The sequence below is a fragment of the Hoplias malabaricus genome, chromosome 12, assembly GCF_029633855.1.
Source record: "Hoplias malabaricus isolate fHopMal1 chromosome 12, fHopMal1.hap1, whole genome shotgun sequence".
Lineage (NCBI taxonomy): Eukaryota > Metazoa > Chordata > Actinopteri > Characiformes > Erythrinidae > Hoplias > Hoplias malabaricus.
The window spans coordinates 35,523,269-35,539,274 of record NC_089811.1 but is presented as its reverse complement, the minus strand read 5'-3'; the positions used below and the strand labels follow the sequence as shown (position 1 = coordinate 35,539,274).

Genomic DNA, 16,006 nt, shown 5'->3' with positions numbered 1-16,006 from the left:
ACCCTTAACCTAGACTTCATGATTTTAAACATATTTTCCAAAGTTAATTTTTAAGCAATACTCTACTTCCTGTAACTACAAGCCTTGTATTAGTCATGAAATCACTGCATAAAGGAATCACATAACTTTTGCTTATGTGACAAAAACCTCACTGTATCTCCCTGAGGATATTTCCACTGGGACCAACCTTCACCTCCCAAAAACAATGGCAGTGCCATAAAGGAGGCACTAAAGATTTGATGACTGAACAGTTCCAGAGCATGAAAGAACGCTTTTCAACTAGAGCTCAGGGGACCCAGCATGGTGCAGCTGGTACTACCTCAGAATCAGAGAGAATCAGAAAATTAGAGCAGACTTAGGAACACCAGAGACATGGAATTACGTTTAAAAAAAACTCAAGCAAATCCCTTCAATTCTAATTCTTATTCAAGACCAAGTATCAAGTTCTTTAACATAGGTTCCTACACAGATGACATACAATAAATAATACAAATGCAGAATATAACACTTTCATGTATACATAGTTGATAATTAGTCAAATAATGTCAGGACAACAGGGCTGTCAGCTCAAGATTTTACTGAAAACTGATATTCTGGAACATGAATAGACTCTTAACTGAGGGGAGGGGAGTTTCTGTCACGTGAGCAACTCTCCATAGTCCTGCATCTTTAACTCCCCATCAACACATGAGCGCTCCATGGACGCCATCATATGCATGTAGCCTCCTTTTTAATGCTTTCAACCTCCACCTGTATCACTGAGATTTACAGCATAGAGACAAAGATATGTAACTTCCAGAATGCCCAGTAGAATAAATGGCCATATGCCTAATAATCTTGCATTAGAGGCAGGGCTGACTTTCTGCCCTAGAACAGAAGAAGGTTTCAGGTCCCTGATCAGTCACAATAACTCTGCCTTCCCTCTACATATGTCAAAAGACATGACATGATATATGCCTGGAGTCCAAGTGATGTGGGAATAAAAAGGGCAAAAGGTGTGTCTCCCAAAAGAAAAGGGCAGTGTAACAACACTGTGCCCTTCTGTTTTTCAGACCAGTGGACTTCACGCTCCCCCAGGTCTCAAAGGCCCGGACTCCAGAGGAGAAGCATGCTTACTAATGCCATCCTATTTAAACTAGCACCTTCCTCCCACAATAAAAAATCCACATTAGTTAATCAAATAACAGTACAGGTCAGAATTCACCTGGATTTATAGCTTATACAGACAGACCTGTAATAAAACAACATGTTCAGCTCACTGAAATGAAACTTATGAGACTTATTTTCCAAATATGCCTCTTCACGTTATGACCAAGCCTTGTGAAGGAAGAGAGTTCAGTTACTGTATGTCACTCTTTGTACCAAATACTGAGGAAGCCTACAGCTTTGCGCCATATGTTTCACACCAAAAACCCCACTGATGTCAGACCAAGATGAGCCAGATAAGTGTATATGGGGGTACATTACGTTTTGACTGCATCTAAAACTATATTCAACTATTTTGTGATGTAGACAGTTAAGTCAGACAGCAAAATCTGTAAAGTAACCACCAGAGTAACTTTCAGTACTGTTCACATTAGCTCTGCGAGCCCTGTGCCCAGCTACATTAGATACTCAGGTAAACAACTCATGGAGCTGGATCATATTTACATAACCCATGTGTGAGATGTTAAAGCATCATGTGATCAGAAAAACTGCAACCTGAATTAATATTTCTGGCTTTACAGGATAACTTCCAACACCAGAAGGACACTATATTTTCCTAATGTCTGAGTAATGTCTATTCCTTACACTTTAACAAATAAATCTTAAGTAGTAGATATTTACTCTGGTGTTCTGTTCACTTAAGAGCAATGCGTGTACAGTGCATGGGTCATTATTAATTCGTGCTATCTACTTTATCAGAAAAAGCATTATTAGTTATTTTATTATTTTTATTAAAAAGGGTTTAGCTAAACCACTTTTTTAATCTGCAACAGATCTGAACAGTGAAGACGATGTGGTTTAAAAACATCAGAAATTATTTAATTGAATAGTTATAAGAACGAAAGAATAACTCCAATATGTGGAAAATACACACAACATAAAAAAAAAACAATACACAAAATATACCAAATAAAAGTATTAAAACGCTAAGGACTTTTCTCTGTCTTACAGCAAGTGTTGAACAAATGTAAGACCAGAAGAGGTAAACAACATTTTGTTTAAAATGAAGTACACACTCCTTTGGCTTTAATAAAACGCCATTTTGAGTCGCACAAAACACAAGTCAATAACCAGTCGGAGGTTTAAAGGAACGTTAAGTTAGCCCTCTAATGGTAGCGGGACCTGTAACATTCCTCAGTTTAACATTAACGGTACTCCACGGGAAAAGAGAGAGGACACAAAACCGTTTCTCGTGTTCAACACAAGTTACAGAACACAAACCACCGCGGCTTCGCCTCTAACAACGGTGTCTTTTAAACTTTGGCTTCATGACAGCAACGTGCAGAACTCCAATCCAAAGCTAACTGAACTAATGCCTCAGGTTCTTTACTCCAGCAGAAACAAGCGGTTCGGGGCTGCGCTCCAATAAAGGACCCACCACTCTACCCACTTGTGTTCTAACTACAATGTAAACCTACCGAGTTCCACATTGGGAGTCTGTGCCCTACGCCCTAGTTAGGGGACCTATGTAGAAAACAAGTGCGCGTATTGGCACAGCCTTGTACAGATGAACGGTAGTGTAGCTAGCCGCTACTCAGCTAACTAGCCCTTCCCAGCGTACAGAGCCGACTTCGCCAACTTTAAGAAACACTTTAAAAGGTCCTTCTGCCCTTTACCTGCACGTAGTTGCTCTCGCAGTATTCAGCGACTCTCTCAAGGTTCGAGAAACTATCCAGTAACGCTCTCCGCCCCGCGGGAATCTCCTCATCCAGCAGCATCTGCAGCTCCGCCATCTTTCAACTTACATCTTTATACTGAACTCAACTGACGATGCGCTCCACCACTCACTCCGCTTCTTCTCTCTCTCTCTCTCTCTCTCTCTCTCTCTCTCTCTCTCTCTCTCTCTCTCTCTCTCTTCACTCACTCCGCTTCTCTCTCTCTGTGTCAACAATTGTTAACGTGTTATTCTTATTTTGTATTATTATTACTATTATTATCGAATTTATTATTATTTATTATTTAGATTGGACTCGGATTTGTTTGGTGTTTACTTTTGTAATGTGACTTATAGTCTAACGTGACTTCTGATGTAACTGTCGTTTTACTACAAAGCTTGTTAATGCCAAAATGCTGAATTCACCATTTACAGTGCAGTTAATTATTTACTTCACAAAGTCTAATATAAAGATGTTATTATTTTAGATACAATGGACATTCATCCAATATTGTTTGGAAATGATGATTTAATTAATCTCATGAAAGAAGACCAAAACACACACAGAGCAAACTGCCTACAGTCCTACAGTTGTTGAAGAAAGAGGAGTTCCATTAAGAACGCAGAGGGCTCATATGTCAACAGCAGTTTGTAGTGAATCCTCAGCATTCTTCTCATGTTTAATCTCCTACTCTCAGGCTCTTGTCGGCCTCCAGTGGTAACAGTGCTCTGGAGGCAGCAGCTTATGTCTGTCTTCTCTCCCTCGTCTGCTTTGATCATTCTGTAAAGTTTTTATAAAGCATCTGTTATAAAGTTCAGAAAAATGGATGAGCTTAAGCATGTCTGCTAGAGCTGAACATCTTGTGAGGACAGCAATGAAATCTTGAAACTACGTTTACATTCAACATCAAATGATAATGAAATATTCACACAAACACATCTATGTTTCTCACTGTAATTTTATTCCCCGTGCCAACATACAGCATTCTGGAAATAGTTATAAGGTTGGACAGTCAAACACCATGATCATTTAATGCAAAACAAGAAGGAAAAAGAAAAACTCATAATAGAAAATAGAATATATGAAATCAATTTCATTGTGAACATTCAGCCAAACAAGGCTAATTTACAATATTCATTAACCAGGCATTACATTAACATGACCTCCCTGTTTTGACACTCATTTATTATCAGCTCCACTTACTACTGAGGTACATAATTACATTATATAGCTGCTCTGCAGTTAATTCTGCATACACTACTCTGCCTGATCCACGCATAACAACACAACACTAACAGTCGGCAACTACGTCAGTGTCTCTGCAGCGCTGAGAAGGATCCACCACCCAAATCATACCTGCTCTGTGGTGGTGCTGATATTAGAAGAACAGGGAAAAACATGCACAGTGATAAATGGACTACACTGGAATTGAAGAACTACAAAGTGAACCTGTATATGACAGAGCGGATAAAATGGACGTTTTAGTAGTTGAGTTTAAAGGTATTGTTGTATACTTCAAACGCAGATGTGTTTATTGTTATTCTGAGGTGTGGTTGTAATGAATGAATAGAGCTTTCAAATAACACATCACAGTCAAAACAAAAAAGGACAAAAGCACAGGACGTAATGTTTATGTACAGGGGGCTTTTATGAGGTTTATGCATGGATATCGGACTTCTCCTCATGCTGCGGATACTCCTCCACATCCATCGCCATTAAAAACTCTGTGGAACAAATACAGGAGAGAATCATTGTGTTTTAAACAATTAGAATATTGTTTATTATATTGATACAAAGAGTTCCTATAAGTTCTTTTTAAGTCCATAATCCTACTCAAACAGTCTCTCTCTCTTACACACACACACACACACACCCTTTTACCTTCTGTGTAGTCCATGTCTGGTCTAGTCGAGACGAAGATCCAGGCCAGACCGACGAATAAAGCTACAACCAGATTTACTACAATCCATGGCTGCAATATCTGATGCTCTGAACCTGGAGGCCTGCAAAAAAATATAAAATATTCCACCACTGCACATGGTATGTGTCCATAGCTACAGCAATTAATAACAAGTTATTCAAGAAGAGAGGTAAACAGCAATCATTTTCAAATAATTAAAAGAGAGGGAAAAATGGGACTCTTAACAACCACGCAAGACCTCGATTGTCAGTGTCAGATACAGAGGGCTTAATTCTTTCATCTATTTTATACTCAAACCAAAATATTGCTTCAGATATTAACAATTCTTAATTATTTCTGTCCATCTTTCTACTGCGAGAAGTGCTGAAGGAACAGTTGGAAAGAATGTGGAGCTGTTCAGATATTTTTACTAAGAAACAGATGTAGATTAAAAAGATTAATTATTGCATATCAAACAATGAAGATATTGATGATCTCAGCATGAACCACAGAGCTCAGATCTCAGCATCACTGGAAGTCTTTTGTTAGAATACAATAATAAATAAATTAATATAGCCGCAAGCGGCAATTCCCGGGGTCCAAGCTGAAATTTGCAGGTAGAAGAACAATGCGCTAGCATATGAGCTGTGCTGAGACAGTAGGGGATATTTGGGGAAGTTTGTGTATTCTCTAGGGTGGCATGGTGGCGCAGCAGGTAGTGTCGCAGTCACACAGCTCCAGGGGCCTGGACGTTGTGGGTTTGATTCCCGCTCCGGGTGACTGTCTGTGAGGAGTTGATGTGTTCCCTGTGTCCGCGTGGGTTTCCTCCGGGTGCTCCGGTTTCCTCCCACAGTCCAAAAACACACATTGCAGGTGGATTGGCGACTCGTGTGTGTGTGTGTGTGTGTGTTGCCCTGTGAAGGACTGGCGCCCCCTCCAGGGTGTATTCCCGCCTTGCACCCAATGATTCCAGGTAGACTCTGGACCCACCGCGACCCTGAATTGGATAAGCGGTTACAGATAATGAATAAATGTGTAATCTTTGTAAGGTGGTCCTTGCTGTTCTCTAAATTATAAGGACATTGTGTTATGGGGTAATTGATTTGAATCACGGAATAGCGCCCACTTAATAATCCCTAACAACAATCCCTAAACATGATTGATCAAGTAAGTGAATTACAAGTTAGTTTCGTGAAATGCTTTGTATTTAAAAACAGGTGAACACACTAGTTATATAATTACTGACATTATATTTATTTGTCTACGCATTTCTGGAATATTCTGTTAGAAATATTTATTATTTTTTGTAACGCTCAAAAAGTATAAGTTAAAAATAATAACTGTTTGTAAATTAAATGGATAAAAAATAGTCTCTGACTTTTACACAGTACAATACGTATAATACATACAAAGCTATGTATAATTTTAACAAATACAAAAGACCAAGACAGACTGTTTTACTGAAGCATGGTTGATATGATGCTCACCACAGTGTCTCATTGGCAGTGGGGTACAGGTTTATGCGGTCACTAGTCATCTGCTGACTGAGAGATAAAATGAGAGCTGCAAAGTACACTGGAAACAAAGAAAGCTCAGGTTCACACTGAACAAACAACTCATTTCATTTAAGTGGATTTCAGAGGCTTGCTATTAACTTTGACTCACAGAATGATGCAAGGGCTGCTGGGTCAAGTGTGAGAAAACCTCGCAGAGCCATGGAAGCCTTGGCCAAATTCACCCTGCAGAGAAATGTGCACAGATTATATAGGAACAAAATAATAAATACATTTAAAGCAAAGGAAAATGATTGTTTTAATTTTGAATACAAGGTACTTTAAGAAAAAAATGTTTTACTTGGGAAACTGTCAAAATATAGCCCCTCACTGTATTCTTAGCTGAACCTATGTGTGCTTTTAGGTCCTTTACACCTTTATTTGCTACACAAAATATGGGAATTTCTTTTTTAATTCATCCGAGAACTTACATTTACGTTTCGGCATAGCTGCTCGAGATGAGGGTGGGTACATGAGCTTTGCCTGATGTAAACAAGGACTACTGACGTGCAGACTGACCAATTAAATGTTTACAGAGAAGGTTATCGACCAATAACGGTAGCTCTACAGTCAGACCGTCCAATCAGAAGATTTTAGGCTACTTCACCACGCCCCCTTCTCACTCAAGCGAACCAATCGGAGTAGGGGAGGGCGGGACTCGTTTGTGAACGAAACTTCTCGAAGTTCTATGTTAGCTCTATGTTGGCTCTAGAAAAACAAAATCCCGGACGTTTGTGAAATTCCGCCCGGACATTTTTAAGTCTAAAAGAGAGGACATGTCCAGGTAAAAGAGGACGTCTGGTCACCCTAATAAATATATATATATATATATATATATATATACAGAGAGAGAGAGAGGGACAGGCAGAGAGACAATGACCTACCTGTCAAAGGCAGACACCGTGCTGATGGAGAGCAGCAGGTAGAGTAGAGACTGGGCAGGGTAAGCTAAGCTATGGTACTGCTGCAGCAGGTTGGGCAGTGTGGTCAACTGATCTCCAGCCAGCATATAAACCACAATAATATTCCACACAGCATAACCTGCCAGAAAGCCATGACAGAAGAGCCCAATGATTCTACAGAAGACAAACAGACAAATAGAGGCACTCAGTAACACATGGTATAATGATATAATCAATATAATGATTGATTTTTGGAAATGTATAAATGTGAAATTCACTGACCATCACAACATTTATAACAACTTGAGATACTGTGAAATATTATATATTACGTTCTCCAGAGATTTTAACTAAAGTCTTACCTTATAGTCTTTATTTCAGCTCTGTACTGGGCAACATGACTGACATATTCGAATGTGTACATGTTGTAAAATACATATTGTTTAACTTATATAATTGTATCAAATAATTAATAAAATAATAACTCTAAATATAATTTAATTTAACACTAACCATGTATATATTATATTTTATGATGTGAAAAATGCCATAAATATTTCGACTGTTTGGAGATTATGCAATTTTCAAAACCTTTTATTTACTTTGACTGTTTTTGAGGTAACCAAAAGTCAAAATATGTTCGTATTTAAATAAAAATAATCATTCATAAAAACAACTTAGACAGTGAGCAAATATCGGTCCACTGTCATAAAAAGGCTGTCACACCACTGACTGTAGACCACTGCTGGTCCACCATCGGACCACTCAGATTACTGTCCTGTACAGGATAGAACTCATTTATAATCTCCTCAAACAGATTTTACATTCACAGAGACTTTTATTCTGGAAAACACACTAATACAAATATTACCAACAACTATGAGAGATATAATAATGAGTATAATCCTGAGGGGTGGCACGGTGGTGCAGCTGGTAGTGTCGCAGTCATACAGCTCCAGGGACCTGTAGGTTGTGGGTTCCAGTCCCACTCCAGGTGACTGTCTGTGAGGAGTGTGGTGTGTTCTCCCTGTGTCTGCTTGGGTTTCCTCCGGGTGACTGTCTGTGAGGAGTGTGGTGTGTTCTCCCTGTGTCCGCGTGGGTTTCCTCCGGGTGAATGTCTGTGAGGAGTGTGGTGTGTTCTCCCTGTGTCCGCGTGGGTTTCCTCCGGGTGACTGTCTGTGAGGAGTTTGTTGTGTTCTCCCTGTGTCTGTGTGGGTTTCCTCCAGGTGACTGTCTGTGAGGAGTGTGGTGTGTTCTCCCTGTGTCTGCGTGGGTTTCCTCCGGGTGACTGTCTGTGAGGAGTGTGGTGTGTTCTCCCTGTGTCTGTGTGGGTTTCCTCCAGGTGACTGTCTGTGAGGAGTGTGGTGTGTTCTCCCTGTGTCCGCGTGGGTTTCCTCCGGGTGCTCCGGTTTCATCCCACAGTCCAAAAACACACGTTGGTAGGTGAATTGGTGACTCAAAAGTGTCCATAGGTGTGTGTGTGTGTTGCCCTGTGAAGGAATGGCGCCCCTTGCGCCCAATGATTCCAGGTAGGCTCTGCCTACCCACCGCAGGACCCACCGCAACCTTGAACTGGATAAGTGGTTACAGATAATGAATGAATGAGTATAAGTCTGATATAAAATTATTATACTAAAAATGTTGACACTGCTTTATTAAAATTATTTACTAATCTTATTTATAAAGAATATCAAAAGAATCTAATGAAGGAAAAAGATGTACATTGAACTATGAATGGAAAAGTGCTCAAATGTGGCGTTTTGTCTAAAATTCTGTTTAATCACCAGTGGTCTGTCCAGAAAACACTGTGTAAAACACTAGTGGACCTCCAACTTTGCTCTCAGTGGGTCAACAGTGGTCCGCCGTCTCCTTGCTCTCAGGAAAGGTTTGTTTCAAAATTATTTAATCTCTTTCCAGTTGGGCTCAGATGAGAACACATGAACCAAAAGAAAAACTATTTGGTTAAAACATGAACTGATGCTGTAAACCATAAACCAGACTAGAGACTGAAGTGCTCTTATGTTGTTCTGCTGTTCCTCCTCTTACCTGAATCCACTGTGAACACTCATAGCCACATCTCGTGTGTTCCAGGTGGGTCTCACTTCCATGAACTCCTCCAGCTGTTCACGGGTCAAATCCAGACGATCTCTCGCCTGGAACCGTCCTATATAAAAGAGAAGGTCCATAACACACTACAGAGCTCATTACCACAGATGTTCCATTGCTCCTATCTCTATTACACTCATCCAGTGCTATCTGTTGGCTTAGATCTATGTTTTTAAGTGGTATAAAATTAAATAAATAATAAAAATGTAGCATGTTTTCCACAGAATAACTGTTGCTTCACTTTTCTCAATGTTCAAAAGTCTGTAATAATGTCGGATTTTCATTACAAGGCACGATGGAAAAATAAGACTCAATGATGAAGGAAAGATTTGATTTAGAAACCTAATGAAAAGTCTAGATTTCACATGGACGCAGAACTCACTGCTTTTCTCCACGAACACTTTGCTGAGAGGCTGGCTATGGCCAAGCGGAGCAGAGAACAGAGAGCGGTGTGAGATAGGAGCGTGTGCATCAGTCACAATGTCATCCTCTTCCACACCCAGCTCATTCGTGTACTGGTTTTCTACCATCTTAGATTTTCTGCAGAGGATATGACAATATCAGAAATGTAGTAAAATGTGGCTAAATTAAATGTTGTAAAAATAATAATAAAAAAAACAACAACAGCATTTTGTTTAAAAACAAACCAAAACTAACATAATGTTAATATTACAGGAGAAGACAAAAAAAGGAAATAAATAAAAAGATACATAAATAACATTACACAAGTCATTTTTGGATATTTCTATTGGTCCCTTTAACATGAAATTGCAGAATAAGAGTCTGCTGGTGTGTTGAAATATAAAATTAAATTCGGACAGCACGGTGCCGCAGCAGGTAGTGCCGCAGTCACACAGCTCCAGAGGCCTGGAGGTTGTGGGTTCAATTCCCGCTCCGGGTGACTGTCTGTGAGGAGTTGGTGTGTTCTCCCTGTGTCTGCGTGGGTTTCCTCCGGGTGACTGTCTGTGAGGAGTGTGGTGTGTTCTCCCTGTGTCCGCATGGGTTTCCTCCGGGTGACTTTCTGTGAGGAGTGTGATGTGTTCTCCCTGTGTCTGCGTGGGTTTCCTCCGGGTGACTGTCTGTGAGGAGTGTGGTGTGTTCTCCCTGTGTCTGCGTGGGTTTCCTCCGGGTGACTTTCTGTGAGGAGTGTGGTGTGTTCTCCCTGTGTCTGCGTGGGTTTCCTCCTGGTGACTGTCTGTGAGGAGTGTGGTGTGTTCTCCCTGTGTCTGCGTGGGTTTCCTCCGGGTGACTGTCTGTGAGGAGTGTGGTGTGTTCTCCCTGTGTCTGCGTGGGTTTCCTCCGGGTGACTGTCTGTGAGGAGTGTGGTGTGTTCTCCCTGTGTCTGCGTGGGTTTCCTCCGGGTGCTCCGGTTTCCTCCCACAGTCCAAAAACACACATTGGTAGGTGGATTGGCGACTCAAAAGTGTCCATAGGTGTGTGTGTGTTGCCCTGTGAAGGACTGGTGCCCCCTCCAGGGTGTATTCCCGCCTTGCGCCCAATGATTCCAGGTAGGTTCTGGACCCACCGCGACCCTGAACTGGATAAACGCTTACAGATAATGAATGAAAATTATATATTTTTTATTTTCTTATTTTAAGCATTTTGTCTTTTTTTGCAGTGGTATCCTCACCAATCCTCAAAAACCCCTGGATCAAAAGTTTACTTCATTCCCACACCCAACACAAAGTGTTAGAAATAAATATGGTTTCTGTCTCAAATATATTTATTTTACTTAGCCCCTCCTCCATGCTTACCTCTTCTTTCTGCTTCTCCTTGGGGCTTCCTCTCCATCTGTATGAGCCTCTCGTGCGTCTCCATTAATAAGGTCTTGCTGCTCTACTTCTAGGTCTATAAAGAAAATGTTACTACTTTACACTACTCTTCATAAGGCTACATGGCGTACACTCATCATGACTACTGAATTAAACCTACATAAACATATACAAAGGCATACTTTAAAGTGTTATCTTTCAAATTTGTTTTTATCAAATAAAGCCAATTTGATATAGCACCTCTATCTGGTGGGAAAGGATAGTGCAATCACATGTATTTGTTTTGAATGGCAGCATTTTAAAATAACTGGCATTATAGCTTGGTGTATTTCAGTGCCATAAATTCTGAAGACGTGACATAGCTCAAAAAGTGTCATCACAAAACACCTCAAATTTCCCTGACACAGGTGTTGTGTCAATTTGACATTTAAAATAGCAAATACAACCTTTATGACAATGATATTTATTGGCTACAATGAAATTTATGTGAGTTTTCATGAAGAGTAGATGTCACAGAGCTGTATTACATTACAAAGAACAAGGCCATAGTGACAAAGAGATATCACATTACAGAGTCCTCTTAAACAGATTACCAAGAGTATGAGCCTTCTTTTTCTTCTTCCTCCTCTGCGGGGGGACATCCTGAGGCTCAGGGGTCATAGTGTCCCTGTTTTCTGTCTCCATATGACCAGCCAATTCTTCCAGTTCAACAGCAGGCTCTGTCCATCCTGGACAGGTCAATATCAGGAATTGAACATGGGCATAGGAAGGCTTTAGAAATATACTCATGTGAAAACAATCTAATTGTACACAGGTTCCCATTAATATAATCATTGTATATTCATTATTTGTAACTGCTTATCCAGGTCAGGGTCGCAGTGGGTCCAGAGCCTACCTGGAATCATTGGGCGCAAGGCGGGAATACACCCTGGAGGGGGCGCCAGTCCTTCACAGGGTAACACACACACACCTACGGATACTTTTGAGTCGCCAATCAACCTACCAACGTGTGTTTTTGAACTGTGGGAGGAAACCGGAGCACCCGGAGGAAACCCACGCAGACACAGGGAGAACACACCACACTCCTCACAGACAGTCACCCGGAGGAAACCCACGCAGACACAGGGAGAACACACCACACTCCTCACAGACAGTCACCCGGGGGAAACCCATGCAGACACAGGGAGAACACACCAGACTCCTCACAGACACCCGTCACCCGGAGCGGGACTGGAACCCCCAACCTCCAGGTCCCTGGAGCTGTGTGACTGCGACACTACCTGCCGCGCCACCGTGCCGCTCATTATATATTATACAGTAAATAATATTTAATTTGTTCAGATCCACACTATATACACAAACTCTAATGAATATGTTTTTGCCTCTTTCACCTTGATATATTCCACAAAGCAGGATTTCTCAGTTTATACTGATAACTTAAGCCCAAAGTCATGCATGCCCAATTGGATATGATGGAATAAATACTGACACTAACCTAATGAATAACAATAGGCTTCCAATAGCCCATGGATCACTAGCAATAACACACATATGTAATGCAGATGTTAAAGACCTCACCCTCTGGCTCCTCCACATCATTGATCTCCTTCTTAACTTTCCTCTTCTTGGGTTTGGCAGTCGGCATCTCATCTGGACAGAGGGCAGAGACAGAACACATCTCTGTAAGCTGCTCTCTCTATCTAGTTTAAAATAGTCATTTATATTTAAATACTCGAGATAGAAATCAGAAAAGTAAAGGTAATAAGATATACATATGGGTAGTGGTAAGGGAAAATAGAACGAATCCATAACTTGGATTTTAATGAGAGACATGTGTAACTCACCTCCACTTTCTTGACTTAAATCATCATTTCAAAATGAGGGAAAAGAGAATAACAAAGTTAAATTAAACAAGTGTTAGGTTTCACCAACACCATCTCCTACACATAAACGAATGCAGATGTAGATGTACACATGTCATATAGGAGACTGGTTGGTGGGGGTGTGTATAATGAGTTTAGTAGTGTAAGATTCATAAGTTTCTCAGTAGCGTCATTGATTTTACTTCAGTTAATCCGTCCACAGCCTAAACTCAACTAAACTCAAACAAATTCAATTAAAATTCAGCAGAGATTTTGTACATTTATCCCTTGGACAAAGATCTATTAGCCATCATTTGAAAACCTTTAATACATGTATTTTAACATGTTTTTACATTATAATTACATAATAAAATTAATCTTCATTATAATTAAATGAAGATGTCCCAATGTTTATTAGGAGCCCAGTTAATTTTAATGTGGGAAATTCAGGGCATGTTTTGTAGCTACATGCTTTGGTTATGTATTTTTCTCATGTTTGCTCAGAGAGAACATGAGAACGGACCTGATGAAATGACAAAAAACAAAACATAAATACAATAAGGACATAATTTACTTTGCCCCAAAGCATATTTCCTTAAAATACATTTTCAGAAGATGTTACTGTTCAAAGAAAAACCATGTGTCTCCAAAATAGTATCTTTATAGAAGAAGGAAAAACCTTCTTAACTTTCAATGAAAGTCAATGTAAAAATATTTTATTCCAAGTAAATTTGGGGCATTTCTATTGGTCCGTTCATCACGGAATGTTCACACAGTGTGAAGGACAGTTGCTGTGTTCAAATAATGTAGTAAACTATAATTAAGATAAATGGAGATACATGTTTCTCTTTGGTCAACGATGTTATAGATATTCAATAAAAAAAGCATGTTCTTCTATTGACCAATGTAAGAAACTGACCTTGGCATTGGAGGCACTCCACGCTGAAACATAGAAGAAGAAGAAGAAGAAGAAGAAGAAGAAGAAAAGGAATGACTGGATGTAACGTGATCACAATCAGTTCAGGAGATAATAGCCACTGGTATGATATTGACCTGTGGTTCCAATGCTGAGCAGAAATATTCCGCCCAGTCTCCACACTTTCCTCGGGTAAGCTGATGAGATCACAATCCAATCACGTCACCTGATTACACCTCCAAACACACTTACTGGACTGTGGCATATGTGTTTAGGCCAATTACACACTGGATATGATAGCAACATGGAATAGCTCTGGTGAACTTCACCACATTAACAATAGGGCTGGGGCAGTTTCTATTTCAACATAGATTCATGTTCTGTGACCATTTTATTCTGTTCAGGATAACGTTCCTTAATGTTGACTGAAAGTTAAAATCTTTCAATATTTGGTACATGCATTATTCCTTTCAGTATCTTGACTCAGTCGATTTCTGCCCAGATGTATAGACCTTGTTATTGTAGCTCTTATTCAGAGCAGTTCATACGCCAAAACACAAAATTAATTTCAGTTTTCTCAGAGTGGGAAACACACCCAAACACCTCCTTAGATACATTCAGTGGGGTTATCAATCTGAATGTTGTTTACTCATTAGAAGATTTCTCAAGCAATCTGTTTCATTTTTAAATGTTGTATTAATGAAACTGTGTAAAATATATATTATATTTATTTTATTCTGTAAAATTTGTATTTATTTTGCTAAATTAACTGTTTATGTGTAGAACAGTTTGTGCTAGCAATCTCAGTATTTGGATCCTAGTGTAGAATACCTGTGCGTCATAGATCTTGTGCCAGGTGGAGGGTTCGTCCTGAATATAACTAGATTAAAAAGCCACCAAGGTACCCAGACCCCAAACCTGAGGTGATCCAGAAAAGACGCCACTTTGAAAAGTTACATGCCACACACTGTGACATTGATTATTGAGTGTATCTCACTGCTTTTCTTTTTTTGAGCCAAAGAAAACCTCTGACAGTAAGTAGTTCACATCAAGATCAGGTTATTAATGTTTAAATATATTAGGTATATTTAGTTTGCAGGTCCAGACCGTCTCAGTTTCACATTACGCCAAAAGTACACTAGTATCTGTAATTTACCTTGTGAATTATGATGGAGTTAACACAGCATTTTTCAAAATGTAAAGAATATTCAGTATGTGATATCTAATATGTATTAATAATAATGATCTATTTAAGAATATTAAATTATAATAAGAGAATATTCAGTAAACCCATCTCATTGTTTAACTGATTTATTTCAAGTTTAAGAGCAATGCCAGTAAATTATTATATTTACAGAAATGCCAGTATCTGGTTTTCCTTATGAAGCGTGGACTCAGTTACACGAAACGAAGACGAGTCATTCCCTGCACAGTAGAGAACCTGTATTAGGAACAGAGCCTAATCCACTGTCCATGGCCAAAGCACTTGTGTTAAACACACAACCCAAGTCTAGTCTCAGTATGTGCTTCATTACCTACAGCAGGGTCTTCTGCTGCTAATCTTTAAGTGAGTGACAGATAGACTGACTTACTGTCTGTTTTCTTCCCATTGCGCTCAGGTCGGAGTCATGGTCCTGGATATGGTGGAGTGCAGGGAGGAGGAGGAGGAGGAGGAAGGCCTGGAGCTGCTCTGAGGCCGTCTAATCCTGCACTAAATCCACACAGGCCTGCATCTGCCAAGCAGGGAATTAGTGAGGTAGAGATTGCTGTGTGTGTTCTGAGGACATGTGGTGAGACATAAACACACACAAGTACAGCTGCTGTACACTTACTGAGACACACACAACTACACAAATTCACTTTATTCTTACAAACATTAATAACAGAATTGTAAGAGAGAAGCCCAACAGTGCGGTTACATATATTGCCTGAGCAGCACCTTTCAGAGAACAAAACCTTTATACTAGTCTAAACATGCCAAGAAAAAGACAAGTGGACAACACAAAGAATACAGGTAGACGATGCAAGAAAAATAATACATACAGTGGGGAAATTTAGTATTTGATACACTGTGGATTTTGCAAGTTTTCCCACCAACAAAGAACGGTGAGGTCTGTCATTTTTATCGTAAGTT

The 16,006-nt window shown here is 39.9% G+C and overlaps 2 protein-coding genes across 7 annotated transcripts in view; both read right to left on the bottom strand.

The window, feature by feature from the left end:
* abi2a (abl-interactor 2a) overlaps positions 1-2,996 on the bottom strand; it is a 37,584-nt gene extending 34,588 nt beyond the window's left edge. For all 6 annotated transcript variants that reach the window (XR_010804617.1, XR_010804616.1, XR_010804618.1 and 3 more), the window contains exon 1: positions 2,823-2,996. Coding sequence is in view for 3 of the 6 variants with exons in the window: in XM_066685843.1 (XP_066541940.1) it covers positions 2,823-2,939 (117 nt within the window). In the remaining 3 variants the exon portion in view is untranslated. The remainder of the gene's footprint in view (positions 1-2,822) is intronic.
* Positions 2,997-3,965: 969 nt separating this feature from the next.
* On the bottom strand, positions 3,966-15,992 carry tmem237a (transmembrane protein 237a). Its single transcript, XM_066685933.1, has 14 exons — positions 15,978-15,992; positions 15,465-15,572; positions 13,876-13,898; positions 12,939-12,952; positions 12,673-12,744; positions 11,688-11,822; positions 11,077-11,170; positions 9,705-9,862; positions 9,263-9,380; positions 7,199-7,390; positions 6,427-6,500; positions 6,249-6,336; positions 4,743-4,864; positions 3,966-4,585 (listed from the first exon to the last, which is right to left on the bottom strand). The coding sequence occupies exons 1-14, from the start codon at positions 15,990-15,992 to the stop codon at positions 4,518-4,520; spliced, it is 1,281 nt and encodes a 426-aa protein (XP_066542030.1). The 3' UTR covers positions 3,966-4,517.
* Between the last annotated feature and the right edge of the window lie 14 nt (positions 15,993-16,006).